Source organism: Anomaloglossus baeobatrachus, chromosome 5 (assembly GCF_048569485.1).
Source record: "Anomaloglossus baeobatrachus isolate aAnoBae1 chromosome 5, aAnoBae1.hap1, whole genome shotgun sequence".
NCBI lineage: Eukaryota > Metazoa > Chordata > Amphibia > Anura > Aromobatidae > Anomaloglossus > Anomaloglossus baeobatrachus.
This window is the reverse complement of record NC_134357.1, coordinates 317,223,536-317,241,001: the sequence shown is the minus strand read 5'-3', so window position 1 is coordinate 317,241,001 and position 17,466 is coordinate 317,223,536. Positions and strand designations below refer to the sequence as shown.

Here is a 17,466-nt window from a genome sequence, read left to right as displayed (position 1 = left end):
CACAGGCACTGCCAATAATGACTGGCTGGAGAATAGAACATGTAGTCAAGATTCCTGAGGACATCTTGGCTTGATGAAGACCCCAATTGAGCATCAAAACATGTAGCCTGAATTTAGAAAAAGTATACTAAAAGACATATATCCCCCACAGCGTGTTGCATATTGAAAAGAAATACCACTGAGCCTTAAAGGGGTGGTTCACTACCCTGCAATAGTGGGCACATCTCTGTAAAGCTGATAGGGAAGGATTTTTCTAAATACCTTGTTCAGCCAATTGTGCCTGTGAGCAGTGCTATTGCAGTCCGCTCATCACCATGAAGTGATCCCCTGGGCACCCTGACCTCTGACGTCCGGTGATGTCATGTCAACTTCCAGTTGACCCGACATCAACGAGGTGGCCCAAGTTTCCCTGAGCAACTGGGCTGTGGGTGGCGTTTCACCACTCATCACAGCCCAGCATCACTCCTGGTTGTGGTGCTCTGCAGCGAAAGAGAGAGCGCGCAACATGCTGGGCTGTGACGCTGGGCTGTGACGAGCGGTGAAACTCCACCCACAGCCCAGTCACTCAGGAAGACTGGGACTGGCCTCTGTGATGTCGGGTCAACTGGAAGTTGACGTGATATCACTGGATCTCAGAGATCACGGAGCCCGAAGGGGGTCACTTCATGGGGATGAATTGGCTGAACAAGGTATGTAGAAAAAGCCTTCCCTATCAGTTTTACAAGGAAGTGATCGCAAGTGCAGAGTAGTGAACCACCCCTTTTAAACAAAAATGCTTTGCATCTAGACATTTCAACATTTTCCTATAGGTCTTAAAGGGAACCTGTTCAAGTTAAAATGGTATCTGATCTTCAATCAGGAGGTTATAGAGCAGGATAAGCTGAGCTAGATTATGGGATTTTTTGTGCTAAAATTTTCAGTAAAACTTGCATTTTATTCATTGAAATCCCAAGTGCTTGTATATGAGTCCAGTGGGCGGTCCTACTAGTGATTGCCAGTCATTCCTGTGTGACTGAATACAGATATAGCTGTCAATCACTAGTAGGACCGCCCACAGGACTCATATACAAGCATCAGTGATTTCAATGAATAAAATAGAAGTTTTACTGACTCTTTCCCCACAACTCTACATATCATTCTGTTCAGTGTCTCTTCCTCTGTACCGTGCTGTCGATAGATCGGACTGCATATACAACGTGACAGGTGCCCTTTAAAGTAACTACAGCGATTTTAAACTTAAAGGGAACCTGTCACCAGATTTTTCCCTATGCAACTAAAACTACCACCTTCTGCAGCTCCTGGGTTGCATTCTATGAAGGTGCGCCTTGAATCTGGCCCCCTCTTCAGACAGCAAATTTTTAGTAGAGCCGAAAGGACGGACTCTTTCTCCTTCGTTCCCCCCTCCTGCCGCTGTACGCCGTCCCCTGTGTTGATTTGAATTGATGACGACGGTCCCGTTGTCCTCCAATCTGTGCCGAATTCTCGCGCATGCGCCGTTATCGTAGGCCACTATCGCGGGCCTGTGCACAAACTATTCCTCGTGCGCGCCCGGGATGTATTTGCTCAGGCACGAGATTATGGGCGGGTACTAGCATGATGCTGGTGAGGTCATGCACAGCGCCGCCCATAATCTCGTGCCTGAGCAAATACATCCCGGGTGCGAGCGAGGGATAGTTTGTGCACAGGCCCGCGATAGTGGCCTACGATAACGGCGCATGTGCGAAAATTCGGCACAGCGTGGAGGACAACGGGACCGTCGTCATCAATTCAAATCAACACAGGGGACGGCGTACAGCGGCAGGAGGGGGGAACGAAGGAGAAAGAGAGCCCGCCCTTTAAATTTACATACGAAATGCTAATATTTATAAAGTTATTTTTGCGGTCTGAAAGGGGGGCCAGATACAAGGCAAACCTAGATAGAATGCAGCCGAGGAGCTGCAGAAGGTGGTAGTTTTAGTTGCTTAGGGAAAAATCTGGTGACAGGTTCCCTATTAGGAAAACATCCATGAAAATGTGATGAATCCACCGAGAGTCTTCTGATAAGTATCCTCTAAATTTCAGGAGGAGGTTATAAGATACCAGACATTCCCGCTAATTGTTCTTGCATTTGCAGTTCCACTTTGTAATCTGAAAATGTTTGAAGTCTTCACAGAGGGCTTAATATTCAGCGGGATCTTTCAGTGCCGCACATCTCTCATGCCAGTGCTATTAATGTGTGATATCCTGCTCATGCAGCTGTCATTGCTGGGTGTTGCACAATTGCCAACATATCTTGGGAAGGGTGAGTGGTGGGCATGGACCTGTAATCATACTGTACAGTGTTGTTAAGATCATGGCTGTGTGTCCTAAGGTCTTCATTAGTATATCACTGTACGAGACCACAACCGGTCTGTATGGCCACCGCATGTATCCATTGTATTATGGTTTGTATTTATGACTTGCAGAATAAAGGAACTGGAGGAGAAACTAAAGTCGCTGCAGCATCAGATGACGAAGCAAGAGGAGAAATCCCAAAGAAAGTAAGTAGGAGGAGAGAAACGCCCAGCAGGGTCTGTGCCTATTCTGGCAGGAGCATGGATATCAGTCAGTGTCACTCTGGCGGTATAGTTTGTTGCTAAGCAACAACATAAATGTATTCAGAAACTGCCAACCACCAGCAAACTAATCAATACTTCTAATGGATAAATCTTACTTTTACCAGTTACTCTTTAACCCTATGAGAGCACATAAATAAAGCTCGATTACTTAGAGATCCTCTTCTGTTATAGGGTTACATTACTGTTACAATATGTAGTCATTTATTGGAGGTTTTTGCCTCTTTGTACAATGGCAGGGGAGTAAGGCCTTCTTGTCATGTTATCCTTACATAGAAGGTAATAGTGTGTCTCAATTAACAAAATGCAAAGTGAATAAACAGAAATCTAAAGTTGCTCAATATTTGGTGTGACTGTCCTTTGCCTTCTAAAGTGCATCAAAGCATCACTTTTCCTAGGTACACATGCATACAGAGTTTGAAGGAACTCGGCAGGGAGGTTGTTCCAAACATCTTGGAGACTATAAAAGAGACATCTTGTAGGAGCAGCGTCCTTGCACTGCTCGCCCCCCCCCCCCACCGCAGGGATGCCGACTCACTCACTGTCGCAGCCAGCCCGCACCACGCTGCCTGGCTTCGCTGCAGTCCTCCACGTGGGTGTTCTCTTCTTCTCTCACTCAGGAACCTGTGTATGCTGCACAGGTCCTCTGGGAGTACTCCTGGGGCGTGCGTGCACACTGCTACCCTTCTCTTAAAGGGCCATCTCGCCATTTCCTGGAAGTGCCTTTCAGTCTATCGCTGAGAGGCACTGGGTAGTTATGGCATTCTCCCACTAGGGGAGGTGCCTGAGCAACTCTGTTACTTAGCTAGTGGTTTATTCCCTAGCCAGCTAGTTGTCAGGTCCCCTTGTCCACTGTTCGTTCCCTAGCCTGTGTAAATCCCTGTTTCCTTGCCTGTACCCTGTACCTGTCCGCCCTTACCATGCTACCTGCCTTAGCCTTCCCAGTGGTCCCTGCCTATACTAGTGAGTATACCTGTCTGTCATGGCCGTGCTACCCGCCCCAACCGTCCTGGTGGTTCCTGTCTTAACTAGTGACAGTACCTGTCCATCCTGGCCATGCTACCTGCCTCAGCCATCCTATTGGTTCTTGTCTATACTAGTGACTGCACTTGTCCTCCCTGGCCATGCTACCTGGCTCAGCTGTCCCGGTGGTTCCTGTCTATACTTGTGACTGTGCCTGTCCACCTTGACCGTGCTAACTTCCTCAGCCATCCCGATGGTTCCTGTCTACACTAGAGACTCTCCCTTTTTGCATCTATGTCCGTCCTTGCCCTGGGGGTCAGCTGCTTAGTCCCGGTCACTGCCCCGGGAGTGTCACCTGGCATCTGCCTCACGGTGGGCACTTAGTCAAACCCCTCCCACTAAAGGTTAAGCCTGGGATTCCCCTGTGTTCCAGTGGGTCCACTTCAGCTCGACGCTTTACCATCTCTGGCGGCGAGCGTTGTACACCTGATTGGCTTCAAATTTATTCTGCAGCAGTACACCAACCCCAGACATTGTAAAGAAGAAAATCGAGTCCTGGATGTACTGACATGGCCCCCACAGAGCCCTAATCGCAGCATCATTAAGTCTGAGATTACATGAAGACATAGAAGGATTTATGCAAGTCTACATGCTCAGAAGATGTGTGGTTACTTCTCCAAAATGTTGGGAACATCTTCCTTGCTGAGTTCCTTCAAAACTGTGTGAATGTGTACCTAGAAGAGTTAATGCAAAGTGTGGTCACACCAATATTGATCCGATATAGATTTCTCTGTTGTTCATTCACTATTTTTGTTACTTGATGAAAATAAACTCTAAAGCGGGCTTTACACGCTACGACATCGCTAATGCGGAGTCGTTGGGGTCACGGAATTCGTGACGCACATCCGGCCGCATTAGCGATGCCGTTGCGTGTGACACCGATAAGCGATTTTGCATCGTTGCAAAAACGTGCAAAATCGCTAATCGGTGACATGGGGGTCCATTCTCAAATCTCGTTACTGCAGCAGTAACGAGGTTGTTCCTCGTTCCTGCGGCAGCACACATCGCTGCGTGTGACTTCGCAGGAACGAGGAAGCTCCCCTTACCTGCCTCCCGGCCGCTATGCGGAAGGAAGGAGGTGGGCGGGATGTTACGTCCCGCTCAGCTCCGCCCCTCCGCTGCTATTGGGCGGCGGTTCAGTGACGTCGCTGTGACGCCGCACGGACCGCCCCCTTAGAAAGGAGGCGGTTCGCCCGTCACAGCGACGTCGCCGGACAGGTATGTATGTGTGACGGGTCTGGGCGATGTTGTGCGACACGGGCAGCGATTTGCCCGTGTCGCGCAACAGATGGGGGCGGGTACCCACACTAGCGATATCGGGACCGATATCGCAGTGTGTAAAGTAGCCTTAAGGCTAAGTTCACACTTACGTTGTTTTGCATCAGTCACAATCCGTCGCCTAGAGGAATTACGGTATCCTGCAAAATATTTTGCAGGAATCCTGTTTTTCCCCATAGACTTCTATTAGTGACGGATTGCGACTGATGATGCTGCGTTGCATCCGCTGCGTCGCGGTCAGTCGTTTTTTAACTGACCGCCGGTCGGGAGCAACGCAGCCTGTAACGTTTTTTGAGCAGTGCGATCCGTAGGATTTTCCTGCGCATGCGCTCTCTGGCTCCCTGCGCCCCCGTAACCAGGATACACATCGGGTAACCAAGCAATGCGCTTTGGTTAGTTACCCGATATTTACAGTGGTTACGGGAGCAGGGAGCCCGCGCTAAGCTGGTATCCAAGATAAATATCGGGTAACCAAGCAAAAAGTGCTTTGTTTATACCCGATATTTTCCCTGGATACAGTGTGCAAGGAGGCCGACACTTCCCCACTCGGCTCCGCCCCCTCCCGCACTCCGCATGTGTACACTCACACACACACTCACACACACACACACACACACACACACACTCACTTGTCCCCAGCCCTGCAGTCCCCGCGGCACTGAAGTCCTCAGCTCCACTGCCCCGCTCGGCTCCGCCCCCTCGCGCTCCGCCCCCTCCTGCACTCCGTATGTACACATGCATGTAGACACACACACACACACTCTCACCTGTCCACAGCCATGCAGACCGTGGCACTGACGTCCTCAGCTCCGCCCCCCGAACTCCGCCCCCAGGACACAACGGAGTCCGACAATGAAATTCTTTTCTTTGTCATCCGTTGTACAACGCATCAGTCACATGCGTCAAGCAACGCATGTGACTGATGCAAAACAACGGAAATGTGAACTTAGCCTAACACGTCTATTTTGTAAAGCATTCTTACATTGACGCAGTTTTTCTACACCTGCCTAAAACTTTAGCACAAAACTGTACATTATTTTTTTTTTTCTTTTAAAAATAGATGAAATCCCAATCAGCACTCAAATGTAATGATGGCACGTTTATATACTAATTCACATAGGATTTCCTTAGTGTGTAATTATTATTTTCAGCCCCGGGGCACTTTCCATTTTTGCGTTTTTGTTTTTTGCTCCCCTTCTTCCGAGAGCCGTAACTTTTTTTATTTTGCTGTCAATCTTGCCATATGAGGGCTTGTTTTTTGCGGGACAAGTTGTACTTTTAAATGAAACCATAAGTTTTACCATATGGTGTACTGAAAAGCAGCAAAAAAATTCCAAGTGTGGAAAAATTGCAAAAAAAGTGTGATGGCACAATAGTTTTTGGGATGTTTTATTCACGGTGTTCACTATATGGTAAAACGGATGTGTGGGTATGATGCCTGAGGTCGGTGCGAGTTTGTAGACACCAAACATGTATAGGTTTACTTGTATCTAAGGGGTTAAAAAAAAATTTCAATGGGGGGAAAGGGGGGTGATTTGAACTTTTAGGTTTTTTGGTTTTTTTTTATTTTTTAAAACTTTTTTTTACTTTTTTTATTTTATTTTACTAGTCCCCCTAGGGGGCTATAGCGATCAGCAATCCGATCGCTGATCGCTATCTGCTGATCACAGCTATACAGCTGTAAACAGCAGAAATAGTCACTTTCTTTTTCCCTCTGCTCCCGGCCGAGGAAAAACGAAAGTGAAACTTCGTAGCTGCAGGCGTCATCACATGACCCTGTGCTACGATGGCAACCACCGAACGTCACGTGATCACTCACGTGACTTCCGGTGGGGGTGGCGATAAGTAAAAAACATGGCCGCGCGCATATAGATCTCGCTGCCAGACTTTGGCAGCGAGATCTAAGGGGTTAATGTTACGGGTGGAATGCGATTCCACTCGTAACATGCAGGCACACATGTCAGCTGTTGAAAACAGCTGATATGTGTGCCGATCAACTCCGCCTGCCCGCGGCAGGGGGCGGGGCTTAACGGGACACGCTCCATGACAGAAATATCCGTCCATGGTCGTGAAGGGGTTAAAAATAGATGAAATCCCAATCAGCACTCAAATGTAATGATGGCACGTTTATATACTAATTCACATAGGATTTCCTTAGTGTGTAATTATTATTAACAGCATGCTTTGGTAGAACAGCTGCTCTAAAGCATGATTAATAACATTCAGATGGGGGAGGAGAAGGTAATCAATTAGAAGATGAGACTGAGAGGGCTGGCGTCCCCTTATTCTGGTATCACTTTCTGCAGTGCCTCAGGGGCATATGGGTTTTTTGTTTGCCGTTCAATGAATTACTTGTGATATCCTAGTAACGTAGAATATTAATGAAGCTTTAATAAAGCCAAGCAACATGTCGTCCTATATCAACAAGCTATTTATAACCCTAAAGATAACATATTTCCGTCCTGTAATTTCCGTGAAAGACAGTGCACAATGATAAAGAGGATTTGTTGTGACCATATATCTGTTTACATATGGGAATCTGTACCATGTCATATTCCAGCTGCACCAAAACCCTAACCCTCACAATGTACACAACAGCGGGGCTGAACTCCGGTGCTTCACACTGTTCACCACCAGAGCTGGTAGTTGCTAATCCATGGGGGGTGCTGGAACCCCATGATTTGATACTGATTACATAGCCTAAGAATCCACAGTATAATACTAGTGGACAACCCCTTTAAATAAAGTTATCGAGGATTTGACCTCTAGTGAACAAACGGACACAACCTTCAGGACAAAACAAGAGACTAACCAATATACTGTATATGAAAATCAGACACAGGTGAGAAACCCAGCATCATTGACCAGTTCACATACCCTCCAGGAAAGCAGAAATATTTTTGAAAATGCGTCTTGATCTTAGACAAACTCTTGAAGGGGTTGGCTACTTTATCTGTATTTTATCAGATGTGTAGGGAACATGATTTTGTCTACACCTATTAATGGCAGGATCTTCACTTATCAGTGCAGCTTTCCTCACTGATTCCAGACTATACATTGGCTGTTTGTGGAGGAGCACGTGACCAGACAGGTCTATCATGTGAAGAGCAGCTTTCCCATGTGATGTTTCTCAATTGCAGGAGTCTGATGCACTGGTCACATGCTCCTCTATCAGCAGCCATGTACGGAGGGAACTGCGCAGTCTGTTACAAAACTGCACTAAGGCTACTTTCACACTTGCGTTGAACGGCATCCTTTGCATTGCGTTGTGTGACGGATGCTACGGATGTGTTGCATTTAGTGGCACAACGGATGCAACGGATCGTAGAAAACAACGGAATCTTATTTTTTTTCTTCTTTCGTTTTACCTGCGTCAGACTATTGTAGCGATCAGCTGATCGCTCACAGCAGCCGGTCGCCGGGTGATCAGCTGATTGCTCACAGCAGCCGGTCGCCGGGTGATCAGCTGATCGCTCACAGCAGCCGGTCGCCGGGTGATCAGCTGACCGCTCACAGCAGCCGGTCGCTGGGTGATCAGCTGATCGCTCACAGCAGCCGGTCGGCGGGTGATCAGCTGATCGTTCGGCCGCCGAGAATATGTGAGGGGGCGGGGGGCGGAGTGCGGGGTGGGTGGAGCCGAGCGGGACCATGGCTCTGAGGACGTCAGTGCAGCGAGGAATGCAAGGCTGGGGACAGGTGAGTGTGAGTGTGTGTGTGCGTGTGTGTGTACATGTGGAGTGGAGTGCGGGAGTGGGTGGAGCCGAGCGGGAAAGTGTCGGGCTCCCTGCACACGTAGCCATGGTAAATATCGGGTAACTAGGCAAAGCACTTTGCTTGGTTACCCGATATTTACCTTGGTTACCAGCGTACACCGCTTAGCGCTGGCTCCTTGCACCTTTAGCCAGGGTAAATATCGGGTAACTAAGCAAAGCGCATTGCTTAGTAACCCGATGTTTACCCTGGTTACGTGTGCAGGGAGCCAGAGAGAGCATGCGCAGCGAAATCCTACGGATTGCGCTGCTCAAAAAACGCTACATGCAGCGTTCCCTCCGCAGCATCAAAATAACAACGCTGCGTCATGCAGCAGATGCAACACAAGACCATCCGTTGCTATCCGTAGCTAATAGAAGTCTATGAGGAATATAACAGTTTCCTTCAATGGTTACCGTAATTCCTCAAGGCTGCGGATAGCAACGGAAGCCGTCCAACGCAAGTGTGAAAGTAGCCTAAGAAGTACAGTTGGAAACAGAAGTTCTGTCGCTTATCCATGTTATGTAAATAAAAGCTGACTTTAAATTCATCCATTGGTTTCATAAATTACTCTTTTGAAGGCTGAAACCCTCCCAAATTTGGTTTAGGTTATGAAAATTAAGTTGCTGAAATATTGATCATTTAATGAACACAGGTCAGATTTTGGCAAGACAAAGGTTTTGTCGCCTTGTCATATAATGCACCCAATCCTAGTTTACATTCTGACCTGTGCTCACTAAATCATCGTTTAATTAGTGGGTGTGTCTAAAAAGAAACCCAGCACCCCATACCTTCACTTGAACTGCAACTTGACCTCTGACAACATGCCAAAAATCCACTCTGCGACCAAAGCCTTCATTATCAAGAGGCTGAAGAACAGATCTACTGCAGAGGTGGCTGGCCCCTTTAATGTGTCTCAGTGTCAAGTACAAAGAATTAAAAAAAGATTTGAAGAGACTGGAAATGTTTTTGACAAGACCAGGTCCGGCAGACTCCGCAAGACAACTGCTCAGGAGGAACGTTTGTTGGTTAGAAAATCCAAAGCCAGCCCCTCTTCCACTGCAGCAAAGCTCCATAAGGCCTGGTCACCTCAAGTCCCTGTGTCAACTAGAACAGTTTGTAGGATTCTGTCTCGAAATGGCCTCCATGGTCGAATCAGTGCCCAGAAGCCAGCACTAATCAAAAGGCAATTAAAAAACCGTGTGGTATTTGCCAAGTCCCACAGCCTGCTAAACAGATTGATGCTGGATAAGTGGCAGAAGATGGATTTCTCTGATGATTCTTCAGTTGAATTACACCACAGCTGCCGCAAATACTGCAGGAGACCGTATGGATCCAGAAAACAGTTAAGTTTGGTGGTGGAAAGATCATGGTCTGGGGTTACATTCAGTATGGGGGTGTACGAAACATTTGCAAGGTGGAAGGCAATATCAATAGCCTAAAATATAAAGAAGTTTTAGCTACCTCTTACATTCCCAATCATAAAAGGGGTAAATTCTGCAGCAGGATGGTGCTCCATTTCATACATCCATCTCTACAACAAAGTTCTTCCTGGCAAAGAAGATCAAGGTGCTCAAGGACTGGCCAGCCCAGTCACCAGACATGAACATCATTTAGCATGTTTGGGGTAGGATGAAAGAGGAAGCTTGGAAGACAAAACCAAAGAATCTAGATGAACTCTAAGGCGGTCTTTGCACGCTGCGACATCGCAGGCCGATGCTGCGATGCCGAGCGCGATAGTTCCCGCCCCCGTCGCAGCTGCGATATCCTTGTGATAACTGCTGTAGCGAACATTATCGCTACGGCAGCTTCACATGGACTCACCTGTCCTGCGACCGTCGCTCTGGCCGGCGACCCGCCTCCTTATTAAGGGGGCGGGTCGTATGGCGTCACTGTGACGTCACACGGCAGGCGGCCAATAGGAGCAGAGGGGCGGAGATGAGCGGGATGTAAACATCCCGCCCACCTCCTTCCGCATATCCTACGGAAGCCGCAGTGACGCCGGTAGGAGATGTTCCTCGCTCCTGTGGCTTCACACACAGCGATGTGTGCTGCCGCAGGAACGAGGAACAATATCGGACCGTCGCGTCAGCGTAATCATGGATTACGCCGACGCTGCACCGATGATACGATTACGACGCTTTTGCGATCGTTAATTGTATCATCGAGCCTTTACACACTACAATGTCGCATGCGATGCCGGAAGTACGTCATTTTCAATTTGACCCCACCAACATCGCACCTGCGATGTCGTGTGCAAAGCCCGCCTAAGAGGCATGTAAGACTGCATTCTTTGCTATTTCTGGTGACGTCATCAATAAATTGTGTGAATCATTGTTGAATCGCATGGATGCAGTCCTTCAAGCTCATGGAAGTCACACAAAATATTAAATATGGCTCTAATAGCACCACAACTTCATTCACCAATGTTATGCAACATATCTTTGTATTAGACGCTAATTATTTGTTTGAAGTTCACATTACTTTCTGTGGGCGACAAAACTTTTGTCTTGCCAAAATCTGACCTTTGTGTGTTCATTATATGATCAATATTTCAGCTTTGCAGCAACTTTATTTTCATAATCTAAACCAAATTTGGGAGGGTTTCAGCTTTCAAAAGAGTAATTTATAAAACAAATGGATGAATTTAAAGTCAGGTTATAAGCTTTTATTTACATAACATGGATAAACAACAGATCTTCTGTCAGGGACTGTACTTATATAATAGTAATGTACACAAAGTCCTGTCCCCAACACATCTGTTAAAGTAAAGTGGCCAGCCCCTTTAAGTGATTCTGCAAAAAAAGCAATAGACAGTGCAATACAGAGGGCCTGATACATCAAGACCGATGTGAACAACTTGATGAGGAGATGTGCTGGTGTCAGACAATCCTAATTCATGAAGATGCATACACCGGAAGGGTGGCGTATTCCTCTAGGTATGCCTCCCCACAAATTCTGCTGTAGTACTGTTGTGGGTCATGTCATGTCTATTCCAACTTGTCAGATCACACTGGGGTCTATGTGTGAGATGGAAGACGCTTATACAATCACGAACTTACGTACATTGTAAAAGCGACTTCCGTCTTGGTGTGATATGGCATGTCAGAATAGACCTCACATGACCCAGAAGAGGATTGGTGCAGCGCTGAAAACTGGAGAAGATGACGATCGGTGAGTATATAACCGCACTTACACTACCTTACATATATACTATATTTACATAGGTTTAGGCAGTCAAATGTTTTGTGGAATTGCTTCTTTAAGATTGCCTAGTTGCTGAGAGAGATGATAGATGGAAGTGAAGCCTTGAGTTGCATGTGGTACTGATTTACTTTTGGACAGTATTTCTAGGGACCATTATTTAATGTGACTGTTATAGATTTTATGTCAATCACAGTTAATGTTTTTCTGCTAAAGGGAAGTTCATGCTCTCCTAACCACAGACGTATGAAACATCAGCAGGTTCTAATGTTTAATTCAGAAATATGGCTTCTCTCCATTTAAGTATAAGGAGAGACCTGTCAGTCAAACCGATCGAGGAATGTAAGGAGCCACTCAGGCGACAGTTCTCACTGTGCTGAATCTTCTTTTCTCTATCGCTTCATTGGGGGACACAGGAGACTATAGGAAACTATGGGTGTGTGCTGCTGGCACTAAGAGCCTGACACTATGCTATTAAAAAAAAAAGTTGGCTCCTCTCCAGTAGTGTATACCCACTGACCGGATGATCTGAGCTGATCAGTTTATGCTTAGTGTCTATAGGAGGTGGACACTGGAGGGGCTGCTCTCAGCCCCTCAGGTTTGTATTGTTGTGTATACTTGTTTTCCCTTTTTGTTTCAGACACAGCTCTGTTTCAGACACAGCACTTACTGTTGTCTTCCGTTTCTGTCTGGCAGGACCCCTGCCCCTCCAACACATCAAGAGTGTTCGAGGGGCATCCACAGAGAGGGGAAGACTAACACGGCCGGCGGAGGGTCCTGCCCCCTCCCCAACTCTCTTGCCCTACAGAGTTTGATTGTGAGGTAGTAAGTCAAAGACGGTACTGAGGATGGAGACAGAGTGCCTTCTTGGCACTCCGACTCTCTTCTCCTAAGTCTAAGGTCTCTCCATGCATACCCGTCAGACTTCCTGCTTCAGCTTCTCAGCTGTTTCTTAGTTACCTATCAATGACACTATCGGGGTCTTTGGAGGATCCATCTTGTTTTACAGTTTCTAGCGACAGGTTCCTTCAGGGAATCTCGTTTCTGCTTCTCCTTCTTTCAGGTCCTTCTCTTCCCACCCTTCAGGACTGCTTTAGGACATCCCATAGTTTCCTGTGTCCCACAATGAAGCGATAGAGAAAGATTTTACGGTGAGTACCCAAAATCTTCTTTCTCAGAGCCTTCATTAGGTGACACAGCACCTGCCCTTTTCTTAATACTTTCAGTTGGGCTTATCTGTACTTTCAGTTGGGCCTGTCTTTACTTGATTCAGGTTGCATCTCCTACTGGTTGTACAGTAACTGATCATCTCAGCTCCGGAACCAACTTTTTTTTATAGCATAGTGTGAGCCTCATAGAGCCAGCAGCATACACCCATAGTTTCCTATAGTTTACTGTGTCCCCCAATGAAGGCTCCGAGAAAGAGATTTTACTGTGAGTACCCAAAATCTTTTTTTCTTTATCGTTCCTATGGGAGACCCAGACATTGGGTGTATAGCTTCTGCCTCCGGAGGACACACAAAGTACTACACTAAAAAGTGTAGCTCCTCCCTCTGAGCATATACACCCCCTGGATAACCAAATATAGCCAGTTCAATGCTTTGTGTTCAGGAGGCATACATCCACACATGCATTCTCATCTGATTTTTGATTTCTTTGTCGCTCCTAATTGGGAGACCCAGACAATTGGGTGTATAGCTACTGCCTCCGGAGGCCACACAAAGTATTACACTTAAAAGTGTAAGGCCCCTCCCCTTCTGGCTATACACCCTCCCGTGGGATCACGGGCTCCTCAGTTTTCATGCTTTGTGCGAAGGAGGCACACATACACGCATAGCTCCACTGTTTAGTCAGCAGCAGCTGCTGACTATGTCGGATGGAAGAAAAGAGGGCCCATACTAGGGCCCCCAGCATGCTCCCTTCTCACCCCACTTTTTGTCGGCGGTGTTTGTTAAGGTTGAGGTACCCATTGCGGGTACGGAGGCTGGAGCCCACATGCTGCTTCCTTCCCCATCCCCCTTCGGGCTCTGGGTGAAGTGGGATTTTACCGGTCTCCAGGCACTGAGACCGTGCTCCATCCACAGCCCCTGGAGAATCTGCTGGAATGGAGCTGAGTATCGTCAGGGACCGGCCCTGCTACGTCAAGGTACTCTGTGTCCCCGTACATATCGCGCGCACACCGCAGCATTAAGCTGGGTGTGTTAGTGCGCCGGGGACAACAGCGCTGCGCGCTGGTGCCATTCCTATCTACAGCTCTGCTGAGAGGGGACATGTATTTGAAACTGCCGCGCCGGCCGCTGTTGTCAGTTTTTTCGCTGCGGCGCGGCTGGGACTTGTGGTGCGCCGGGGACTTCCGCGCTGGCCGTGCATATATGACGGCCGCGCTTATTACTCGAGGCTTTTTGCGGCCTAGTTTTGTTTTCCTTCCCGCCCCCAGGCCTGCCAGTCAGGGGAAGGGCGGGACGCTGTACAGAACGTCAGCGCAGAGGGCTGGAGTCTGCTTTGCATACTCCAGCCCTCACACTGGGCACAGTGGGACGCCAGTTTCCCGCACTTTGTTTGAGGCACGCCCACGGTCCGCCCCTCTTCACAGGACGCCGGCAGCCATTCCTGTGTGCAGTCTGAGCTGGAGAGAGGAGACTGGGAGACCCAGACACGGGATTCTGGTGCCCACACACCCGCTTTTCAGCGGGCGGTAAGCTGCCCTCAAGGGCTGACCCCCACTGGTGCCGAAGTGTATATTTGTATTTTATGCTTGCAGCTATACATTGCACTGTACGGTCGCGGTGATTCTCTCCTATATACCCTCCTAGATTACTCAGAGGACACAACAGCATGTCGACCGCAAAAAGCAAAGGTGCCAAGGCACAGGCTTTCTATGCTGCTTGTACCGCATGTGGGGCTGTTCTACCGGCAGGTTCCACTGACCCCCACTGTGTGCAGTGCTCGGCCCCTGTGGCACTTGCTCGGCCGGGGCCTCTGCTGGAGGTGACCCAGGCAGAACCTCCTGTGAATACTGTCCAGGTGACAGGGACGGAGTTTGCAGTTTTTGCTGACAGATTGTCTGTGACTATGACTAAAATTCTTGAAACATTGCAGTCTAGACCAGTAACTCAGGCCATGGGCACTGTTAACTCATTGCTCCCTGGTCCCCCTCAGTTGGAACAGCTCCGGGATCCGGGGGTGTCACTTGCATCCCAGGGTGATGGCTCTGACACGGACGACAGTCCCAGACAGCCTAAACGAGCTCGCTATGAGCGGCCCTCGACTTCATCACACTGGTCAGGGTCCCAGCAGGACACTCTGTATAATGAGGCGGAGGTAGCTGATCAGGATTCTGATCCTGAGACCGCTCTCAATTTGGATACACCTGATGGTGACGCCATAGTGAATGATCTCATAGCGTCCATCAATAAAATGTTGGACATTTCTCCCCCTGCTCCTCCTGTGGAGGAGACAGCTTCACAGCAGGAGAAATTCCATTTCAGGTATCCCAAGCGTAAATTAAGTGTATTTCTGGACCACTCTGACTTTAGAGAGGCAATCCAGAAACACCACGCTTATCCGGATAAGCGTTTTTCCAAACGGCTTAAGGATACACGTTATCCTTTTCCCCCTGACGTGGTCAAGGGCTGGACCCAGTGTCCCAAGGTGGATCCTCCAATCTCCAGGCTTGCAGCTAGATCCTTAGTTGCAGTGGAAGATGGAGCGGCACTTAAGGATGCCACTGACAGACAGATGGAGCTCTGGTTGAAATCCATCTATGAGGCTATTGGCGCGTCATTGGCTCCGGCATTCGCAGCCGTATGGGCACTCCAAGCTATTTCAGCTGGTCTTACACAGATTGACACGGTCACACGTACATCTGCTCCGCAGGTGGCACCCTTAACCTCTCAAATGTCTGCATTTGCGTATTACGCGATTAATGCTGTCCTAGACTCTACGAGCCGTACGGCAGTGGCGTCCGCCAACTCCGTGGTTTTACGCAGAGCCTTGTGGTTAAGAGAATGGAAGGCAGATTCTGCTTCCAAAAAGTGTTTAACCAGTTTGCCATTTTCTCGTGACCGACTGTTTGATGAGCGCTTGGATGAAATCATTAAACACTCCAAGGGTAAAGATTCATCCTTACCTCAGCCCAGACAAAACAAACCCCAACAGAGGAGAGGACAGTCGGGGTTTCGGTCCTTTCGAGGCTCAGGCAGGTCCCAATTCTCCTCGTCCAAAAGGACTCAAAAGGATCAGAGGAGCTCAGATTCTTGGCGGACTCAGTCACGCCCAAAAAAGACAGCCGGAAGACCCGCTACCAAGGCGGCTTCCTCATGACTTTCGGCCTCCTCTCTCCGCATCCTCGGTCGGTGGCAGGCTCTCCCGCTTTGGCGACATTTGGCTGCCACAGGTCACAGACCGTTGGGTGAGAGACATTCTGTCTCACGGGTACAGTATAGAGTTCAGCTCTCGTCCTCCAACTCGCTTCTTCAGAACTTCTCCACCTCCCGACTGAGCCGATGCTCTGCTGCTAGCGGTGTCCACTCTAAAAGCGGAAGGAGTGGTGACCCCCGTTCCTCTTCAGGAACAAGGTCACGGTTTTTACTCCAACTTGTTTGTGGTGCCAAAAAAGGACGGGTCATTCCGTCCCGATCTGGATCTAAAACTGCTCAACAAGCACGTAAAAACCAGGCGGTTCCGAATGGAATCCCTTCGCTCCGTCATCGCCTCAATGTCTCAAGGAGATTTCCTAGCATCTATAGACATCAAGGATGCTTATCTCCACGTGCCGATTGCTCCAGAGCACCAGCGTTTTCTACGCTTCGTTATAGGAGACGAACACCTTCAGTTCGTAGCTCTGCCTTTCGGGCTGGCGACAGCCCCACGTGTCTTCACCAAGGTCATGGCAGCAGTAGTAGCAGTCCTGCACTCTCAAGGTCACTCTGTGATCCCGTATTTGGACGATCTACTTGTCAAGGCACCCTCTCAAGAGGCATGCCAACACAGCCTGAACGTTGCGCTAGAGACTCTCCAGAGTTTCGGGTGGATCATCAACTTTTCAAAGTCAAATCTAACCCCGACCCAATCGCTAACATATCTTGGCATGGAGTTTCATACTCTCTCAGCGATAGTGAAGCTTCCGCTGGACAAACAGCGTTCACTACAGACAGGGGTGCAATCTCTACTTCAAGGCCAGTCACACCCCTTGAGACGCCTCATGCACTTCCTAGGGAAGATGGTAGCAGCAATGGAAGCAGTCCCTTTCGCGCAGTTTCATCTCCGTCCACTACAATGGGACATTCTCCGCCAATGGGACGGGAAGTCGACGTCCCTCGACAGAGACGTCTCCCTTTCTCAGGCGGCCAAGGAATCTCTTCGGTGGTGGCTTCTTCCCACCGCTTTGTCGAAAGGAAAGTCCTTTCTACCCCCATCCTGGGAGGTAGTCACGACAGACGCGAGTCTATCGGGGTGGGGAGCAGTGTTTCTCCACCACAGGGCTCAAGGGACGTGGACTCAGGAAGAGTCCACCCTTCAGATCAATGTTCTGGAAATCAGAGCAGTGTATCTTGCCCTACAAGCCTTCCAGCAGTGGCTGGAAGGCAAGCAGATCCGAATTCAGTCGGACAACTCC

The 17,466-nt window shown here is 48.6% G+C and overlaps 1 protein-coding gene across 2 annotated transcripts in view; it reads left to right on the top strand.

Moving 5' to 3' along the window:
• The window catches only part of CCDC57 (coiled-coil domain containing 57), a 248,805-nt gene that overhangs the window by 39,086 nt on the left and 192,253 nt on the right, over positions 1 to 17,466 (top strand). For both annotated transcript variants that reach the window (XM_075349739.1, XM_075349738.1), the window contains exon 6: positions 2,445 to 2,519. In XM_075349739.1, the coding sequence (XP_075205854.1) occupies positions 2,445 to 2,519 (75 nt within the window). The remainder of the gene's footprint in view (positions 1 to 2,444; positions 2,520 to 17,466) is intronic.